At 36.7% G+C, this 18,492-nt stretch overlaps 1 protein-coding gene across 2 annotated transcripts in view; it reads left to right on the forward strand.

Moving 5' to 3' along the window:
• Positions 1 to 18,492, forward strand: part of ITGAV (integrin subunit alpha V) — a 115,826-nt gene that overhangs the window by 60,927 nt on the left and 36,407 nt on the right. For both annotated transcript variants that reach the window (XM_037849112.1, XM_037849110.1), the window contains exons 11-14: positions 73 to 125; positions 544 to 746; positions 14,189 to 14,380; positions 16,390 to 16,435. In XM_037849112.1, the coding sequence (XP_037705040.1) occupies positions 73 to 125; positions 544 to 746; positions 14,189 to 14,380; positions 16,390 to 16,435 (494 nt within the window). The remainder of the gene's footprint in view (positions 1 to 72; positions 126 to 543; positions 747 to 14,188; positions 14,381 to 16,389; positions 16,436 to 18,492) is intronic.

An 18,492-nucleotide genomic window follows, 5' to 3' on the forward strand; every position in this document is an offset into this window, starting at 1 on the left:
TATACTGCAAGTGTTAATTATCTAAGCTAGTTGGACAAACTCTAAACATTTCATTTTCATGTCATTATCCAGATGGCTGCATATTTCGGATTTTCTGTAGCTGCCACTGACATTAATGGGGATAAGTAAGTTTACAAAAATGTATCCAGAAACCATTTTCTCTTATGTTTTTGAATGCTGTACTAAAACTAAAGAATTTTTCTTCTGTTTCTCTGTCCCTTCTTGCTAATCTTCCTATTTAAGGAACCAATTTGAAGCAACCTTAATCATGAATACTAGAAAGCCTCTATGTTGGTCATAATTTCTTTCAACAGTTTTTATGCCATCAAAGAATAGAGTGGTTATGAATGGCTCATAGTTTGTAAGCAGAGCTGAGAGAAGGCTTAGATGGTAATCATTTTATGCTACAATCTGGCTGTGAGAGATGTGGAAAGAGGGAAATGGAGTTTTAATAAGAAGGAACATGATTATTAATAGATGAGAAAATGACTATTAAGAGATGGAATCTGATTTTGCTTTGGTAAAAAGATTCCACTCTTTTAGTTACGCAGATGTGTTTATTGGAGCACCTCTCTTCATGGATCGTGGCTCTGATGGCAAACTCCAAGAGGTGGGCCAGGTCTCGGTGTCTCTGCAGAAAGCTTCAGGAGACTTCCAAACAACAAAGCTGAATGGGTTTGAGGTTTTTGCAAGATTCGGCAGTGCCATAGCACCTTTGGGAGATCTGGACCAGGATGGCTTCAATGGTAAGATCAGTGTTCAGCAAGTGTGTGGATCCCTGATTTTCTCTGTCCATCTGGAAAATTCCTATAACCCCATCTGTAGAAGATCATTAGAGGGGAACCTCCTTGCTGGAAAGGATTGAGTGTCAGTGAGTGATACACCAGGTTAAAAGACATATTGCTGTTTTTCCTTAAAAATGACAGCAAAGTTTTAAAAAATTGACCCCCAAGAGTTATTACTCACCTAGTTTCAAACCAGTGCTGGAATGGGTAATTTCTGAAAAAGAACCTGCACTTGCACTGAGCCTGTGCTAACTAGTGATTTTCTGTATGTGTGTCCTGCTTGACGGCAGTGCCCTCTACTGTAAGTTGGCTGCAAGTATGAGAAATGCTCCCAGGCACGTTGTCAGAGCAATGCTGATAAACATACTTCATGCACACAAAGCAGCGATATGACCTGTGATTAATATTTTCAAAGCTGTAACTTTGTTTCAGGTGTCTAACAAATTCTGAAAGAGGTAATAGCTTCCTTTATTGGTGCATGCAAAAGTTATAAGCCCATCGTTTTATAATAGTCTCATTTTAAAAGCTGCAGATACCTTTTTTTTTTAATTTTTTAATTTATTTATTTATCTTCATTTTATTGAGATATATTCACATACCACACAGTCATACAAAACAAATTGTACATTCAATTGTTCACAGTACCATTACATAGTTATACATTCATCACCTAAATCAATCCCTGACACCTTCATTAGCACACACACAAAAATAATAAGAATAATAATTAAAGTGAAAAAGAGCAATTGAAGTAAAAAAGAACACTGGGTACCTTTGTCTGTTTGTTTGTTTGTTTCCTTCCCCTATTTTTCTACACATCCATCCATAAACTAGGCAAAGTGGAGTGTGGTCCTTATGGTTTTCCCAATCCCATTGTCATCCCTCATAAGCTACATTTTTATACAATTGTCTTCGAGATTCATGGGTTCTGGGTTGTAGTTTGATAGTTTCAGGTATCCACCACCAGCTACCCCAATTCTTTAGAACCTAAAAAGGGTTGTCTAAAGTGTGCGTAAGAGTGCCCACCAGAGTGACCTCTCAGCTCCTTTTGGAATCTCTCTGCCACTGAAGCTTATTTCATTTCCTTTCACATCCCCCTTTTGGTCAAGAAGATGTTCTCCGTCCCACGATGCCAGGTCTACATTCCTCCCCGGGAGTCATATTCCACGTTGCCAGGGAGATTCACTCCCCTGGGTGTCTGATCCCACGTAGGGGGGAGGGCAGTGATTTCACCTTTCAAGTTGGCTTAGCCAGAGAGAGAGGGCCACATCTGAGCAACAAAGAGGCATTCAGGAGGAGACTCTTAGGCACAAATACAGGGAGGCCTAGCCTCTCCTTTGCAGCAACCGTCTTCCCAAGGGTAAAACCTATGGTAGAGGGCTCAACCCATCAAACCACCAGTCCCCTATGTCTGTGGTCATGTTAGCAACCATTGAGGTGGGGTAGGCCAATACCCCTGCATTCTCCACAGGCTCCTCAAGGGGGCACTACATATTTTTTCCTTGTTTTTTTTTCTTTTTAACGTTTTTTTTCTTTTTTAAATCAACTGTATGAAAAAAAAAATTAAAAAAAAAAAAACACAAAAAACAAACATACAATAAAAGAACATTTCAAAGAGACCATAACAAGGGAATAAGAAAAAGACAACTAACTTAACCAACCTGTTCCTACTTTACCCCAAGAAAGTTACATAATATAGCAACATTTCTGTGAACTTGCTCCTACTATATCCATCAGAAATTAACAGACCATAGTCATTCCTGGGCATCCCCAGAACATTAAATAGCGTATCTGTTCTTCTTGGATTACTGTTACCCCTTCCTTAATTGCTCTCTATTGCCAGTTCCCCTGCATTCTACATTATAAACCATTCGTTTTACATTTTTCAAAGTTCACATTAGTGGTAGCATATAATATTCCTCTTTTTGTGCCTGGCTTATTTCGCTCAGCATTATATCTTCAAGGTTCATCCATGTTGTCATGTTTCATGAGGTCGTTCCTTCTTACTGCCGTGTAGTATTCCATTGTGTGTATATACCACATTTTATTTATCCACTCATCTGTTGAAGGACATTTGGGTTGTTTCCATCTCTTGGCAATTGTGAATAATGCTGCTATGAACATTGGTGTGCAGATATCTGTTCGTGTCACTGCTTTCCGATCTTCCGGGTATATAGTGAGAAGTGCAATCGCTGGATCGAATGGTAACTCTATTTCTAGTTTTCTAAGGAACTGCCAGACTGACTTCCAGAGTGGCTGAACCATTATACAGTCCCACCAACAATGAATAAGAGTTCCAATTTCTCCACATCCACTCCAGCATTTGTAGTTTACGGTTTGTTTAATGGCAGCCATTCTAATTGGTGTGAGATGGTATCTCATTGTGGTCTTAATTTGCATCTCTCTAATAGCTAGTGAAGCTGAACATTTTTTCATGTGTTTCTTGGCCATCTGTAGTTCCTTTTCAGAGAGCTGTCTTTTCATATCTTTTGCCCATTTTATAATTGGGCTGTCTGTACTATTGTCATTGAGTTGTAGGATTTCTTTATATATGCAAGATATCAGTCTTTTGTCAGATACATGGTTTCCAAAAATTTTTTCCCATTGAGTTGGCTGCCTCTTTACCTTTTTGAGAAATTCCTTTGAGGTGCAGAAACTTCTAAGCTTGAGGAGTTCCCATTTATCTATTTTTTCTTTTGTTGCTTGTGCTTTTGGTGTAAAGTCTAGGAAGTGGCCGCCTAATACAAGGTCTTGAAGATGTTTTCCTACATTATCTTCTAGGAGTTTTATGGTACTTTCTTTTATATTGAGAGCTTTCATCCATTTTGAGTTAATTTTTGTGTAGGGTGTGAGGTAGGGGTCCTCTTTCATTCTTTTGGATATAGATATCCAACTCTCCCAGCCCCATTTGTTGAATAGACCATTATGACCCAGTTCAGTGACTTTGGGGGCCTTTTCAAAAATCAGTCGGCCATAGATCTGAGGGTCTATCTCTGAATTCTCAATTCGATTCCATTGATCTATATGTCTATCTTTGTGCCAGTACCATGCTGTTTTGACAACTGTGGCTTTATAATAAGCTTCAAAGTCAGGGAGTGTAAGTCCTCTCACTTCGTTTTTCGTTTTTAGAGTGTCTTTAGCAATTCGAGGCATCTTCCCTTTCCAAATAAATTTGATAACTAGCTTTTGCAGGTCTGCAAAGTAGCTTGTTGGAATTTTGATTGGGATTGCATTAAACCTGTAGATGAGTTTGGGTAGAATTGACATCTTAATGACATTTAGCCTTCCTATCCATGAACATGGAATATTTTTCCATCTTTTAAGGTCCCCTTCTATTTCTTTTAGTAGAGTTATGTAGTTTTCTTTGTATAGGTCTTTTACATCTTTGGTTAAGTTTATTCCTAGGTACTTGATTTTTTTAGTTGCTATTGAAAATGGTATCTTTTTCTTGAATGTCTCTTCAGTTTGTTCATTTCTAGCATATAGAAACATTACTGACTTATGTGCATTAATCTTGTATCCCGCTACTTTGCTAAATTTGTTTATTAGCTCTTGTAGGTGTATCGTCGATTTCTCAGGGTTTTCCAGATATAAGATCATATCATCTGCAAACAATGACAGTTTTACTTCTTCTTTTCCAATGTGGATGCCTTTTATTTCTTTGTCTTGCCGGATTGCCCTGGCTAGCACTTCCAGCACAATGTTGAATAACAGTGGTGACAGCGGGCATCCTTGTCTTGTTCCTGATCTTAGAGGGAAGGCTTTCAGTCTCTCACCATTGAGTACTATGCTGGCTGTGGGTTTTTCATATATGCTCTTTATCATGTTGAGGAAGTTTCCTTCAATTCCTACCTTTTGAAGTGTTTTTATCAAAAAGGGATGTTGGATTTTGTCAAATGCTTTTTCAGCATCTATTGAGATGATCAATTGATTTTTCCCTTTTGACTTGTTAATGTGTTGTAATACATTGATTGATTTCCTTATGTTGAACCATCCTTGCATGCCTGGAATGAACCCCACTTGGTCATGGTGTATGATTTTTTTAATGTGTCTTTGGATTCGATTTGCAAGTATTTTGTTGAGGATTTTTGCATCTATATTCATTAGGGAGATTAGCCTATAGTTTTCCTTTTTTGTAGCATCTTTGCCTGGTTTTGGTATTAGATTGATGTTAGCTTCATAAAATGAGTTAGGTAGTGTTCCATTTTCTTCAGTGTTTTGAAAGAGTTTGAGTAAGATTGGTGTCAGTTCTTTCTGGAAAGTTTGGTAGAATTCCCCTGTGAAGCCATCTGGCCCTGGGCATTTATTTGTGGGAAGATTTTTGATGACTGATTGGATCTCTTTGCTTGTGATAGGTTGATTGAGGTCTTCTATTTCTTCTCTGGTCAGTCTAGGTTGTTCATATGTTTCCAGGAAATTATCCATTTCCTCTACATTATCCAGTTTGTTGCCATACAGTTGTTCATAGTATCCTCTTATAATTTTTTAAATTTCTTCAGGATCTGCAGTTATGTCACCTTTCTCATTCATTATTTTGTTTATATGGGTCTTCTCTCTTTTTGATTTTGTCATTCTAGCTAGGGGCTTGTCAATCTTGTTGATCTTCTCAAAGAACCAACTTTTGGTGATATTTATCCTCTCTATTGTTTTTTTGTTCTCTATGTCATTTATTTCTGCTTTAATCCTTGTTATTTCTTTTTTTCTACTTGGTTTAGGATTGGTTTGCTTTTCATTTTCTAGCTTCTTCAGTTGATCCATTAGTTGATTTTGGCTCTTTCTTCCTTTTTAATATATGCGTTTAGTGCTATAAATTTCCCCCTCAGCACTGCTTTTGCTGCATCCCATAGGTTTTGGTATGTTGTGTTCTCATTTTCATTCGTCTCTACATATTTAGCAATTTCTCTTGCTATTTCTTCTTTAACCCACTGATTGTTTAGGAGTGTGTTGTTTAATCTCCAGGTATTTGTGAATTTTCTAAGTCTCTGATGGTTATTGACTTCTAATTGTATTCCGTTGTTGTCAGAGAATGTGCTTTGAATAATTTCAATCTTTTTAAATTTACTGAGGCTTGTTTTATGTCCCAGCATATGATCTATTCTGCAGAAAGTTCCGTGAGCACTAGAAAAGTATGTGTATCCTGGTGATTTGGGATATAATGTTCTGTACATGTCTGTTAAATCTAATTCATTTATCAGATTGTTTAGGTTTTCAGTTTCCTTATTGGTCTTCTGTCTGGTTGATCTATCTATAGGAGAGAGTGATGTGTTGAAGTCTCCCACAATTATTGTGGAAACATCACTTGCTTCCTTTAGTTTTGCCAGTGTTTCTCTCATGTATTTTGTGGCCCCTTGATTGAGTGCATAGACATTTACGATTGTTATTTCTTCTTGTTGAATTGCCCCTTTTATTAGTATGTAGTGGTCTTCTTTGTCTCTCAAAACATCCCTGCATTTAAAGTCTATTTTATCTGAGATTAATATTGCTACACCTGCTTTCTTTTGGCTGTAGCTTGCATGAAATATTTTTTTCCATCCTTTCATTTTCAATTTCTTTGTGTCCCTGTGTCTAAGATGAGTCTCTTGTATGCAACATATTGATGGTTCATTTTTTTTGATCCATTCTGCGAATCTGTATCTTTTAATTGGGGAGTTTAATCCATTTACATTCAACGTTATAACCGTGAAGGCATTTCTTGAATCAGCCATCTTATCCTTTGGTTTATGTTTGTCATATATATTTTTCCCCTCTCTCTATTAATATCCTTTATTGTACCCGTACCGAATCTCTTTAGTACTGAACCTTTCTCCAAGTCTCTCTGTCCTTTCTTTGTTTCTGTGTCTGTAGGCTTCCCTTTAGTATCTCCAGTAGGGCAGGTCTCTTGTTAGCAAATTCTCTCAGCATTTGTTTGTCTGTGAAAAATTTAAGCTCTCCCTCAAATTTGAAGGAGAGCTTTGCTGGATAAAGTAGTCTTGGTTGGAAATTTTTTTCACTCAGAATTTTAAATATATCGTGCCACTGCCTTCTCACCTCCATGGTGGCTGCTGAGTAGTCACTACTTAGTCTTATGCTGTTTCCTTTGTATGTGGTGAATTCTTTTCTCTTGCTGCTTTCAGAACTTGCTCCTTCTCTTCCGTGTTTGACAGTGTGATCACAATATGTCTCGGAGTGGGTTTATTTGGATTTATTCTATTTGGAGTTCGCTGAGCATTTATGATTTGTGTATTTATGTTGTTTTGAAGATTTGGGAAGTTTTCCCCAACAATTTCTTTGAATACTCTTCCTAGACCTTTACCCTTTTCTTCCCCTTCTGGAACACCAATGAGTCTTATATTAGGATGTTTTATATTATCTATCATATCCCTGAGATCCGTTTTGATTTTTTCAATTTTTTCCCCATTCTTTCTTTTGTGCTTTCATTTTCCATTCTGTCATCTTCCAGGTCACTGATTCGTTGTTCAACTTCCTCTAGTCTTGTACTGTGAGTGTCCAGAATCTTTTTAATTTGGTCAACAGTTTCTTTAATTTCCATAAGATCATCCATTTTTTTATTTAGTCTTGCAATGTCTTCTTTATGCTCTTTTAGGGTCTTCTTGATATCCTTTGTATTCCGTACTGTGGTCTCATTGTTCATCTTTAGTTCTTTGAGTAGCTGCTCTAGGTGCTGTGTCTCTTCTGGTCTTTTGATTTGGGTGCTTGGGCTTGGGTTATCCATATCGTCTGGTTTTTTCATATGCTTTATAATTTTCTGTTGTTTTTGGCCTCTTGGCATTTGCTGAACTTGATAGGGTTCTTTTAGGATGTGTAGACCAATTGAAGTCCTTATCTCTAATTTATCAGATCTACAGCTTCGTGGAGTACACTTTCTCTAACTAACCAGCAGGTGGCGTCCACGAGCCACCTGTTCTCCACAAGCCAGTTCTCCCCTGCTTCGCCTTTGTGGTGAGTGGGGGAGTGAGTCTTGTGGGGTCCAATTGGTGTACCAAGCTTGCGTGTGTAGTTGGTGTTGCCTGCCCTGTATATGGGGCATGTTTCTGGGCAGTCAGGGAGGGGGGGGTGGCTCTAACAATCAAATCTCCCTGGTGATCCTGGAGTTTTAAAGCTGCTGCAATAGTCTAATCCTTCAGTTCAGTCCTGCCACAGTTTGTCTCTGCCACTGACCCACAAGTCCTTGGTATTGGCGTATGGCTCCTGAGACTTGCAAGTGGGTCCCTCTTCCAGGCCGTGCACCCCCTGGTCCTCTGTTGAGGGATGACTGTTCTATGTCACAGGTGAGTCCCGTCTCCCCAGGGCGGTTCTGGGCTGCTGGGCTGTGTAGGGAGGCTCCCAGTCTGCTGAAATGATGGCTGAATGGGGCTTTGTTAATTCACACTGCTCCACCTTCCCAACTCTGGGACAATCAGCTGAGATTGCAGGGAAGGCTAATGTCCACGCCCAGTTTTGTGGAGTGTGCCTGTTATTTGAAGCACTTCTGTCACACTGGGTTGTTTGGGGCAGTTCTGGGCTATGGGGCTGGCGATGGGCAGGAGTGTTTCCTGTCCACCAGGATGATGGCTGTGAGCGGACACCCCCCTTTTCTTGGGAAGTTGTGGTGTTCAGTGAAATTTCTCTGCCACTGCATTATTGGCTTTTGTCTCAGAGCTCTCTTAGTTCTGCTCTTGTCTTGACCTGCCCAAATTGCAAGTCTTTGAAGCTTTCTGTATTGGGCTTCTTAGAGTAATTGTTTTAGAAAAAGAAAAAAGGATTAAAAAAAAAAAAAAAAAAGGGCACTCCTCACAGATCTAATGGGTTATTGAAATGCTAAGAGACAAAGCAATTAGGGCTGTGCCAGTTTGAATGTACTGTGTCCCCCAAATGCCATTATCTTTGTGGTCTTGTGTGGGGCAGGCGTTTTGTTGATGGTTGGATTTGCTTGGAATGTTCCCCACCCAGCTGTGGGCTATGATTCTGATGAGATGTTCTCATGGAGGCGTGGCCCCGCCCATTCAGGGTGGGCCCTTATCGGTGGAGCTATATAAATGAGTTGACTCGCGGGGAAGAAAGAGAGTGCAGCTGGGAGTGATGTTTTGAAGAGAAGGAAGCTTGCTAGAAAGGAACGTCCTGGGAGAAAGCCGTTTTGAGGCCAGAGCTTTGGAGCAGATGCCAGCTGCCTTCCAAGCTAGCAGAGGTTTTCCGGACGCCATTGGCCATCCTCCGGTGAAGGTACCCAATTGCTGAGGTGTTACCTTGGACGCTTTGCGGCCTTAAGACTGTAACTGTGTAGTGAAATAAACCCCCGTTTTATAAAAGCCTGTCCATCTCTGGTGTTTTGCATTCTGTGGCATTAGCAAACTAGGACAAGGGCCATTAAGGAAAGTTCCACAGGGCAGAGAGATCAGCTTTTCTTCGGGATTTGCATATGAGCCTGAGGGCCTGAGCTCTGCCCTTCCCCTTTCTATGTTCACCAGAACTCCAAAAATCCTCCGCTTTTATTTTGGAATTTTTCGTTCTGTTTTTTTCTATGCCTGTCTCCTCTCTGCTGGGCTGGCTGCTCTCAGATTCTCTGGTGTCTTGTCTCAGTCTGTCTATGGTTGGAGTGTGGATCAGTAGAATGAGTTTCTGATAAGGGCTGCCACTGCAGTTCTCCCTTCTCCTTCCCGGAGCTGACAGCCCCTCCTCCCACGGGACTGAGCCTGGCAGGGAGGGGCGCGGGTCCCCTGGCCACAAAAACTTACAGATTTCGCTGATCTTAGCAGTTCCACATTTTCATGAGTGTTGTATGAAGTATGCCCAAAGTCAGATTGCTCTGTGGTGTCCAGTCCACGCAGTTCCTGGCTTTCTACCTACTTTCTTGGAGGAATAACTAAAACATACAGCTCACCAGTCCGCCATCTTCCTGAATCTGCAGATACCTTTAAAAAACAAAGTTGGCTTTTTTATAGAACACTTTTCAGAAGCATGAAATACAGAGGAGAAATGACCCATTTGTTAAAGAATACTAATAGAAAATTTTCTAGGTATCACAATGGAGAGTTGAGCTGTTCCTTTGTTTGTATAATCCATACCTAGAGCGCCATTATGGTCTCCAGGGTTTTCCCTAAGTTCTTATTGTCCCAAATAGATTGTGAAAATAATGTCTGTAGTGAAAATGATCTGAGCTTATTTATGTAACTATAGGTAATTAGCTGTTAGTTATAATCTGGATTTTTCCTGTTCATACCTGATGACCTTAGCTCCTTGTGTCCTTGTTGCTACGTTGCTCCCCTTCATCCCCTTATCAGGGAGCAATACCAGGCAGCACCAAGAAGTATTCAGAAAATAAAACAATAAAGTTGGGCTCTGAACTTTTAGATAACCCTGGGGTAATTGCATAAACTTTTCATTAATGCCCCTCAAGAAAGTGGAAAAAATAGAAAAAAGTGATTAAAACGATCAAAGGAATAAATAGATTGTGTGAAAAAATAGGGCTTGATTGAACAGTCTTTCAACAATAGCTCTGTCTTCTGTTGGGGAATTATTATATTTTTAAAATTTATTTTTTAGACCAGTTGCAGATTTACAGAAAAATCATGTAGAAGGTACAGAGTTCCCATATATCACCCCCACCACAGTCTTCCCAATTAACTTTTGTATTAGTGTGGTACATTTGTTATAATTGATGATTCAATATTGATATATTATTAACTAAAGTTCATAATTTATGTTAGGGTTCACTCTTTGTGTTCTACAGTTCTTTGGGTTTTTTAAAAAATTTTACTGTAGTAACATGTATATAGCATAAAAATTCCCATTTTAGCCACTATCAAGTGTATAATCAGTTTGTATTAATTAGCTCACACTTTTGTTTCTGTCAGCACTATCCATTACCAAAACTTTTCCATCACCCCAAACAAAAACTCTGTACCAATTAGTGGGGAATTATATTTTAATGAAAAGTTACACTTATCTTTTTTTTAAAATTTTTAACTTTATTGAAAAATTAAAACAAAAACCACATTTCAAACAAAACAAAGGATTAAGAAAAACAACCTAAAATAATTACATTGAAGCTAATTTTTTAATGCAATAGATTTTTTTTACTTTATCAAAAAATTAAAAAAAACAAGTCAAACAAAACAAAGGAATAAGAAAAACAAATAACCTAAAATAACTGTATTGCTTCCAACATGTCCCTACCATACCCCAAGAAAATTAAACCCTAATGAAACAAAGGAATAAGAAAAACAAATAACCTAAGATAACAACATTGCTTCCAACATGATCCTGCGATACCCAAGAAAGTTTGCAAACCGTAATCATTCCTGAGCATTCCTATAACATTGAGATTACCCTCACACTTACCTTTGAAGGATAAAAGAAGTACTCTTAGATAATTTAAATACTTTGTCCTTAAAGGGTTCATTTTATTTTATTTATTTTTTTTTTTAATTCAGTTTTATTGAAATATATTCACAAACCATACAGTCATCCATGGTATACAATCAACTGTTCACAATATGATCATATAGTTATGCGTTCATCACCACAATCTATTTCTGAACATTTTCCTTACATCAGAAAGAATCAGAATAAGAATAAAAAATAAAAGTGAAAAAAGAATACCCAAACCATCCCCCCATCCCACCCTATTTGTCATTTAGTTTTTACTCCCATTTTTCTACTGATTTTTTTTCAATTTTTTAACTTTGTTTATGAAAAAATTAAAAACAAACAGGCAAACAACAACCAAAAAAACCCCACAACATTTCAAACAAAGCAATGGATTAAGGAAAACAAATAACCTAAAATAACTACTTTGCTTCCAATATGTTCCTACCATACCCCAAGAAAATTAATAAACCATGTCCAAACAGAGGAGTAAGAAAAACAAATAATCTAAAATAACTACATTGCTTCCAACATGTTCCTTCCATACCCCAAGAAAATTAACAACCCCTAAGAAAACAAAGGAATAAGAGAAAAAAAAAACCTAAAATAACTCTATTGCTTCCAACTTGATCTTACTATATCCAAGAAAGTTTACAAACCATAATCATTCCTGAGCATTCCCATAACATTGAGATTACCCTCCATAGTTTATCTGTTCTTATTAGATTATCATTCCCCCTCCACTAATTGGTATCTCTAGGTCCCCTACATTCTACAGTATAAAACATTGTACATTTTTCACAGAATTCACATTAGTGGTAACATACAATATCTCTCTTTTTGTGCCTGGCTTATTTTGCTCAGCATTATGTCTTTTTTTTTTTTTTTTTTTTTTTTTAATCTTCATTTTATTGAGATATATTCGTATACCACGCAGTCCTACAAAACAAATCGTACTTTCGATTGTTCACAGTACCATTACATAGTTGTACATTCATCACCCAAATCAATCCCTGACACCTTCATTAGCACACACACAAGAATAACAAGAATAATAATTAGAGTGAAAAAGAGCAATTGAAGTAAAAAAGAACACTGGGTACCTTTGTCTGTTTGTTTCCTTCCCCTATTTTTCTACTCATCCATCCATAAACTAGACAAAGTGGAGTGTGGTCCTTATGGCTTTCCCAATCCCCTTGTCACCCCTCATAAGCTACATTTTTATACAACTGTCTTCGAGATTCATGGGTTCTGGGTTGTAGTTTGATAGTTTCAGGTATCTACCACCAGCTACCCCAATTCTTTAGAACCTAAAAAGGGTTGTCTAAAGTGTGCGTAAGAGTGCCCACCAGAGTGACCTCTCGGCTCCTTTTGGATTCTCTCTGCCACTGAAGCTTATTTCATTTCTTAAAGGGTTCATTTTAAATGTGCACTAATTCTTTCAACAAATTCTTTGTTGGTGCCTACTGCAGGCCAAACACTGTTCTTGGTGCTGAAGATAAGGGGATAAATCACAGCTCATACATATCCTTAAGGAACTCAGTATTTAGTAGGAGCAACATATATGTAAACAAACACTAGAGTGATCACTGCAGTAGTTGAGATCTACCTAGGCATTATGGTTTCATAAAGGATGAGTGATCAAGATGTCTTTGATGTCTCGGGATGTCTCATTGAGGAGGCATAAAACAGTTGGAGTATATTAAGGAAACTGAGGCAGTGTGGTATGGCTAGTGCTAAGGCCTGTAATAGGCAAGATAGACATGTCCTTGGTCTTGTGAAGCTTATATTTTTGTGGAGAAGTCATGGAGTAAGTGAAAAAACCAATGGGAAGATTCAGATAGTGATAAAGGTTGTAGGGCTTCCCAGGAAAAAAAAAAAAAAGAAGGCCTTGTAACATCATAGAGAGGCCTGGGAGTTAAGGGATCAAGAGTGGAGCATGCATTGCTTCGTATGGTGGATGGAGAAGACCTCTCATAGGGACGTTATCTGATCTTAGGATTTGGACAGAAGGAACAAAGCCTGAAGCGCTCTGGAGAAGAGCTAGCTGTTCAGGCAGCGCGAACAGTGAGTATAAGCCCAGAGATGGAAAATAGATTGGCATGGTTAAGAAACAGAAAAAAGGCCAAGAATGCTGGAAAGAGTGGTGAGAATAAGAATGCAGGGGTGGGAATGAGGTTTGCAAGGTAAGCAGTGATTAAACCAGGTTTAGATCTTATCCCAAATGTAGTATGCAATAATTAAAGGGTTTTAAGAAGGGGCGTGACATGATGTGATTAACATTTGGCAGTTTCAAGGAGAGAGGATTATAGGGCCCAGAGAATAAGTGGGAAACTACTTAGAAGGCTGCCTCTTTTTTTAGAGGTCTAGACAAAGAATGAGAGTTGTTTGTCTAGGGTGGTAACAACACAGAGAGAGAAGCGGACATATTACAAATATTTTAGAGACAGAAAAGGTCAGAGTGAACGTTTAGTGATTTTTTTCTTCCTGAAGGATTTCAGACTTATTTGTTTACATTATTTCTATACCATTTGAGCAACATCAAAACAGAATCATAATTTTCAAATCTGAATCAGATTGACTTTGTTCCAAAGCAGCCAAAAACCATGCCTAAATAAATGAACCAGAATTTTGAGGGCTAGAATTAAACTGAGATAAATCTTTTGACAATCCACCCCAACTCCACTCTATCACCATTATTTTAAAAATGAGACAGTTGAAGTCTAGAAATGTTTAAGTGACTTGTCCAAGTTCGGAGCCAAAATATGTGACCCCCAATTAGTGTAATTTCTACCTGTTTCTCTTGGCTCTCCTTGATGCAAGCTTTTGAATGAAGTGTAACCTACTGAACTTTGAATTTATATTTATCATGATAAATGGGTTTGGTAAATATTAGGATCTTCTCCATATATATCATTATACCTGCTTAATCTTTTTCTTCTCTCCCTCCTTGTCCTCTTGCCCCTTCCCATTATCCCTCCCACTTTTCTTCTCCCCTTCTTTTTTTTCTCTCCCCTTCCTTACTTCTCCTCCTCTTTGCTCTCCTCCCCCCCTCACAGATATTGCAATTGCTGCTCCATATGGGGGTGAAGATAAAAAAGGGATTGTTTACATTTTCAATGGAAGATCATCAGGCTTGAATGCAGTACCATCACAAATCCTCGAGGGGCAATGGGCTGCTCAGAGCATGCCACCAAGCTTTGGCTATTCAATGAAAGGAGCCACAGATATAGACAAAAATGGATATCCAGGTGCTTTCCTATAAGTAGTATATGCATATAGATATTAGATTTTTTTCAGCACTGATAGCAAATAATATTGCTGCTCTCTTGGTTTGTATTTTAAATCATTTCAATTCAGTATTTCAAGTATTAATCAAGCCCCTACTATTTTCAGGGCACTGTTCTTATCACTGAAGAGGCTATAAAGGAAAGACAGGTCTATTTCCTGGGAGCTTACAATATAAACTCTGGTGAAAAGTCAGAGGAAAATATTTTTAAAGTAACAAAAAAAGATAAATGCTCATTCTAAGTTTTTATATTATTAGCCATCTTTTTTTTTTTAATGACCAAGTATGTGTACGGACTTACTGATCTTTTCAATTTAAAAAAAAAAATACACTATTTCTTTTATTTTCTCACTAAGCCTTGTGAGGAATAATCTAGCTCAGCTCATTATTATACTATGTTTTGGAAGAGAAAAGAGACTGAGAAAGGTAATTTGCTCAAGGTTGCCCACTGGTTTGAGTCAGTAGAAAAAAAAGAGTAGGCCTTTTTCTGGATCCTATGCACTTTTGAGTATCTTAAAGATACAGGAACGAAGAGCACTCTTTTCTTTAAATGAAATATAATGCAAAAAGTTTAGATTACCTTTGTTGAAACAGGTGTGTGAACTCAATATACAACTATGTTGAATAAATATAATGCAAAAAGTTTAGATTACCTTTGTTGAAACAGGTGTGTGAACTCAATATACAAGTATGTTGAAGTGTTTCTAGAAAAATGACGTTTGATTCTCTAATCTTCAAGTTAGTGTTATTTCAAAAAGATTTTTTTTATTATAAATGCAATATATTTGTTATAGAACTTTAAAAAAACACAGCAAATCTGTCTTTCCAGTCTTTTTTCCCATGCATTCATACATACATTTTCTAAATAAAGTAGAATCATGCTTTAGGTATGTTCATAGCATAGTTTATTCATTTGAAGTATCATAAACATGTCCCCATGTTAATTATTCTTCTAAAACAAGAATTTTGTTTTTATCACTCTATCAGATGGATATCTCATTCAATCTCATTAATGGGCATTTATATCTTTGTGTATAATTCTGGTGCATACCTCTGATTAATTCCTTAGGACAAAATTCTAAAATTGCTATGTAAAAGGTATGCACTTTTTTTTTTACGGTTATTGATAAGCATTGTCAGACAACCCTGCTCCCTCCAAAAGAAGGTTTTGTCAGCTTTTTTAAACACTCACCAGCCATCAAGAGTGATCATTTTCCCATACTTGTGCCTACACTGAATGCCATCTTTTCTTTCTTTTAAAATAATTTTAGCTATTTGATAGGTGGAAAATGTTATTTTTTTTTGTTACATATTTTGAAGATTAGTGGCATTTTTGTTTATTTACATATACATTTATTTTTGTGAATTTCCTTTTATGTATTTTTCTCCTTTTCTAGCAGGATGCTATTTTTCTTTCTTCCTTTTTTTTTATTTCTTCTTTTAACTTCTGATGATTTATTATATAATGTGAGACAGAGCTCAGATTTCATTTTTTCCAAGTGGTGAGCCACTTATATAAACTAATGCATTCTGTTCTTGCTGATTTGAATGCTGTCAGCTGGCATATTCTAAGTAAATGTATTCTGCTTTTTTGTTTTGTGTTTTAAATGATAAAATCCATAGGCAGCTATAGAGTTTTGTTTTTTTTTTTTTCTGTTGGGACTGTGCATGTTTAGGGGGTGTGTAGTGTGTATACTTCCTCATTGTTACTGATTTTTACTAAATATCCATAAAAAAGATTCTTGTCTACCTGGATGACAAGATCATTATGATGAGGATTTGTCACTGACTATAGCTTACTTCCAGTTCCCGTTTTAGCCTTTTAGATGTTCTATTACAACTACTTAATGAAGAATAGTTTGGAGACTATGTCTAAATCTTTATTATATGTACTTAAGTTTATGTAGAATGATATTTATGAATATGAAAGTCATTATTACTATTATTAACATGTTTTTGCACTCTCTTAAGATTTAATTGTGGGAGCTTTTGGTGTGGACCGAGCTGTTTTATATAGGTAAGGATGTTTCCATATCATGTAATACAGGAATATTCTGAATTATTTTAAAGTTTTACAATTAAGTACCAGGGTTAAAATTTCAGCTTAATCTTGATGAAATAATGATGAAAGTTGTTTGTTCTTTCTATTCAAGATGTCCTGCAGGCATGTAGTATTTATACAAGGAGGTCCCAAAGAAGAGAACGCTATAGATTTTTAATATAGAGATGCATTCAGGATTTTCCCTCTTTGTTCTTTAAATTGTTCAAAGGTGTTCACCTGTGTTTTAAATCTCTTTTTAAATATTGTTTAAGTTTAAATTTACCTGTAAGAGGCAAAAAGTTAAGTTGGTGTTTTTTGCCACAGTATTTTGTGACTATGAGGGAAATATGTAATGAGTCCCAAAATAGATACTCTTATTAGAGAAATATGTGTAAACTCACATATCTTCATTTCTCAGCTTCATACAATTTCTCTTTCTCTGTATTTCATCAGTTCTTCATGCTTTAGAATATCATCTGACATCTGAAGTAGTTTAAGATGCTTACACTAATATGGGCTGTATTTATACGTGGCAGGAAGACTAGCATTGGTGGTGTTGCTGTAGAGTAGAGTTTGCAATGGTCAACTTAAGAGACAATGTGGGTACTTTCCTGAGCCTACAATATTTTTGTACAGGTTCTTAATCTGTGCATCTAGACTTTTGAAAGCTATTATTTATTTTAATCTACTGTGTTAGTTTTTAAAATTGTTAATAAAGTAATACTTGCATATGGTAAAAATGCAAACAATATAAAAAGGGTTTTTAATAAAAATATATATATTTTTCCCACACCAGTTGCTAGTTTATTTGTATATTCTACCAGGAATATTTTTTGAATAAAAAAAATCACATGTATGTGAGTGTGTGTGTACTTCCTTTGTACTATGTATTTTTTTCTCTCCTATTAAAATAATATTTTGGATATATCTTAAGAGATCATTCTGCATCATCACAGACGACTTTACAGCACTCATTTGCCTCTCATTGTATTATATTACATTAGGTAGATATCCCTCAACTTTGTTTACCCATCCTGCTTTAATGGACTGGATTCAGGTGGGGTGACTAACTTTCCTGGTCCAAGACTAAAGCGTTTCCTGGGATGCAGGACTTGTGGTGCTAAAATTAGCAAACTCCTGGAAAATTACATTCAGGTTGTTTCTGTTTTGTTTTGTTTTGTTTTAATAACTTTAAACTTGTAGGAAAGTTGCAAAAATATACAAAAGCAACACATAGAACATATACCTCCTCACCCCGTTACCTAGATTTACCAACTTCTGGCATTTTATGACATTTATTAGATCATTCTTTCTGTCTGTTTGTCTGTTATCTAAACATTTGAGAGTAGGTTGATCCTCTAACACTTAACTTCCAGGTACATTTCCTGAGAACAAGGACACTCAATATTTAACCACCTTAAGTACACCTGTCAAGTTAAAGAAATTTAACATTGATATAAAGCATATAGTCCATATGCCAGTTTTTTCATTTGTCCAGTAATGTCCCCCTTTCTGCTTTTTTTCTGGTTTGGAAGATTACTTTTTTAAGTTTTATTTTAATAACATATATGCAATCTAAAATTTCCGCCTTTAACTTCGTTCAGATATATAATTTATTAGTGTTAATTATATTCACAGTGTTGTGCTGTTATGACCACCATCCATTTCTAAAACTTTACAATCAACCCAAATGGAAATTTTGTACAATTTAAGCATTAACTTCCCATTCCCTACCCCTAACCCAGCGCCTGTAACCTGTATTCCAGATTCTAACTCTGTGAGTTTGTTTACTGTAATTATATCATATCAGTGAGATTATACAATATTTTTCCTTTTGTGTCTGGCTTATTTTACTTAATAATGTCTTCAAGGTTCATTCATGTTGTTGATGAATCAGAACTTCATTCCTTTTTAATGCTGAATTTCCATTATATGTATATACCACATTTTGTTTATCTATTCATCAGTTAATGGATACTTGGGTTGCTTCTATCTTTTGGCAATTGTGAATAATGCTGCTATGGACATAAGTG

Source organism: Choloepus didactylus, chromosome 9, assembly GCF_015220235.1.
Source record: "Choloepus didactylus isolate mChoDid1 chromosome 9, mChoDid1.pri, whole genome shotgun sequence".
NCBI classification, from domain to species: domain Eukaryota; kingdom Metazoa; phylum Chordata; class Mammalia; order Pilosa; family Megalonychidae; genus Choloepus; species Choloepus didactylus.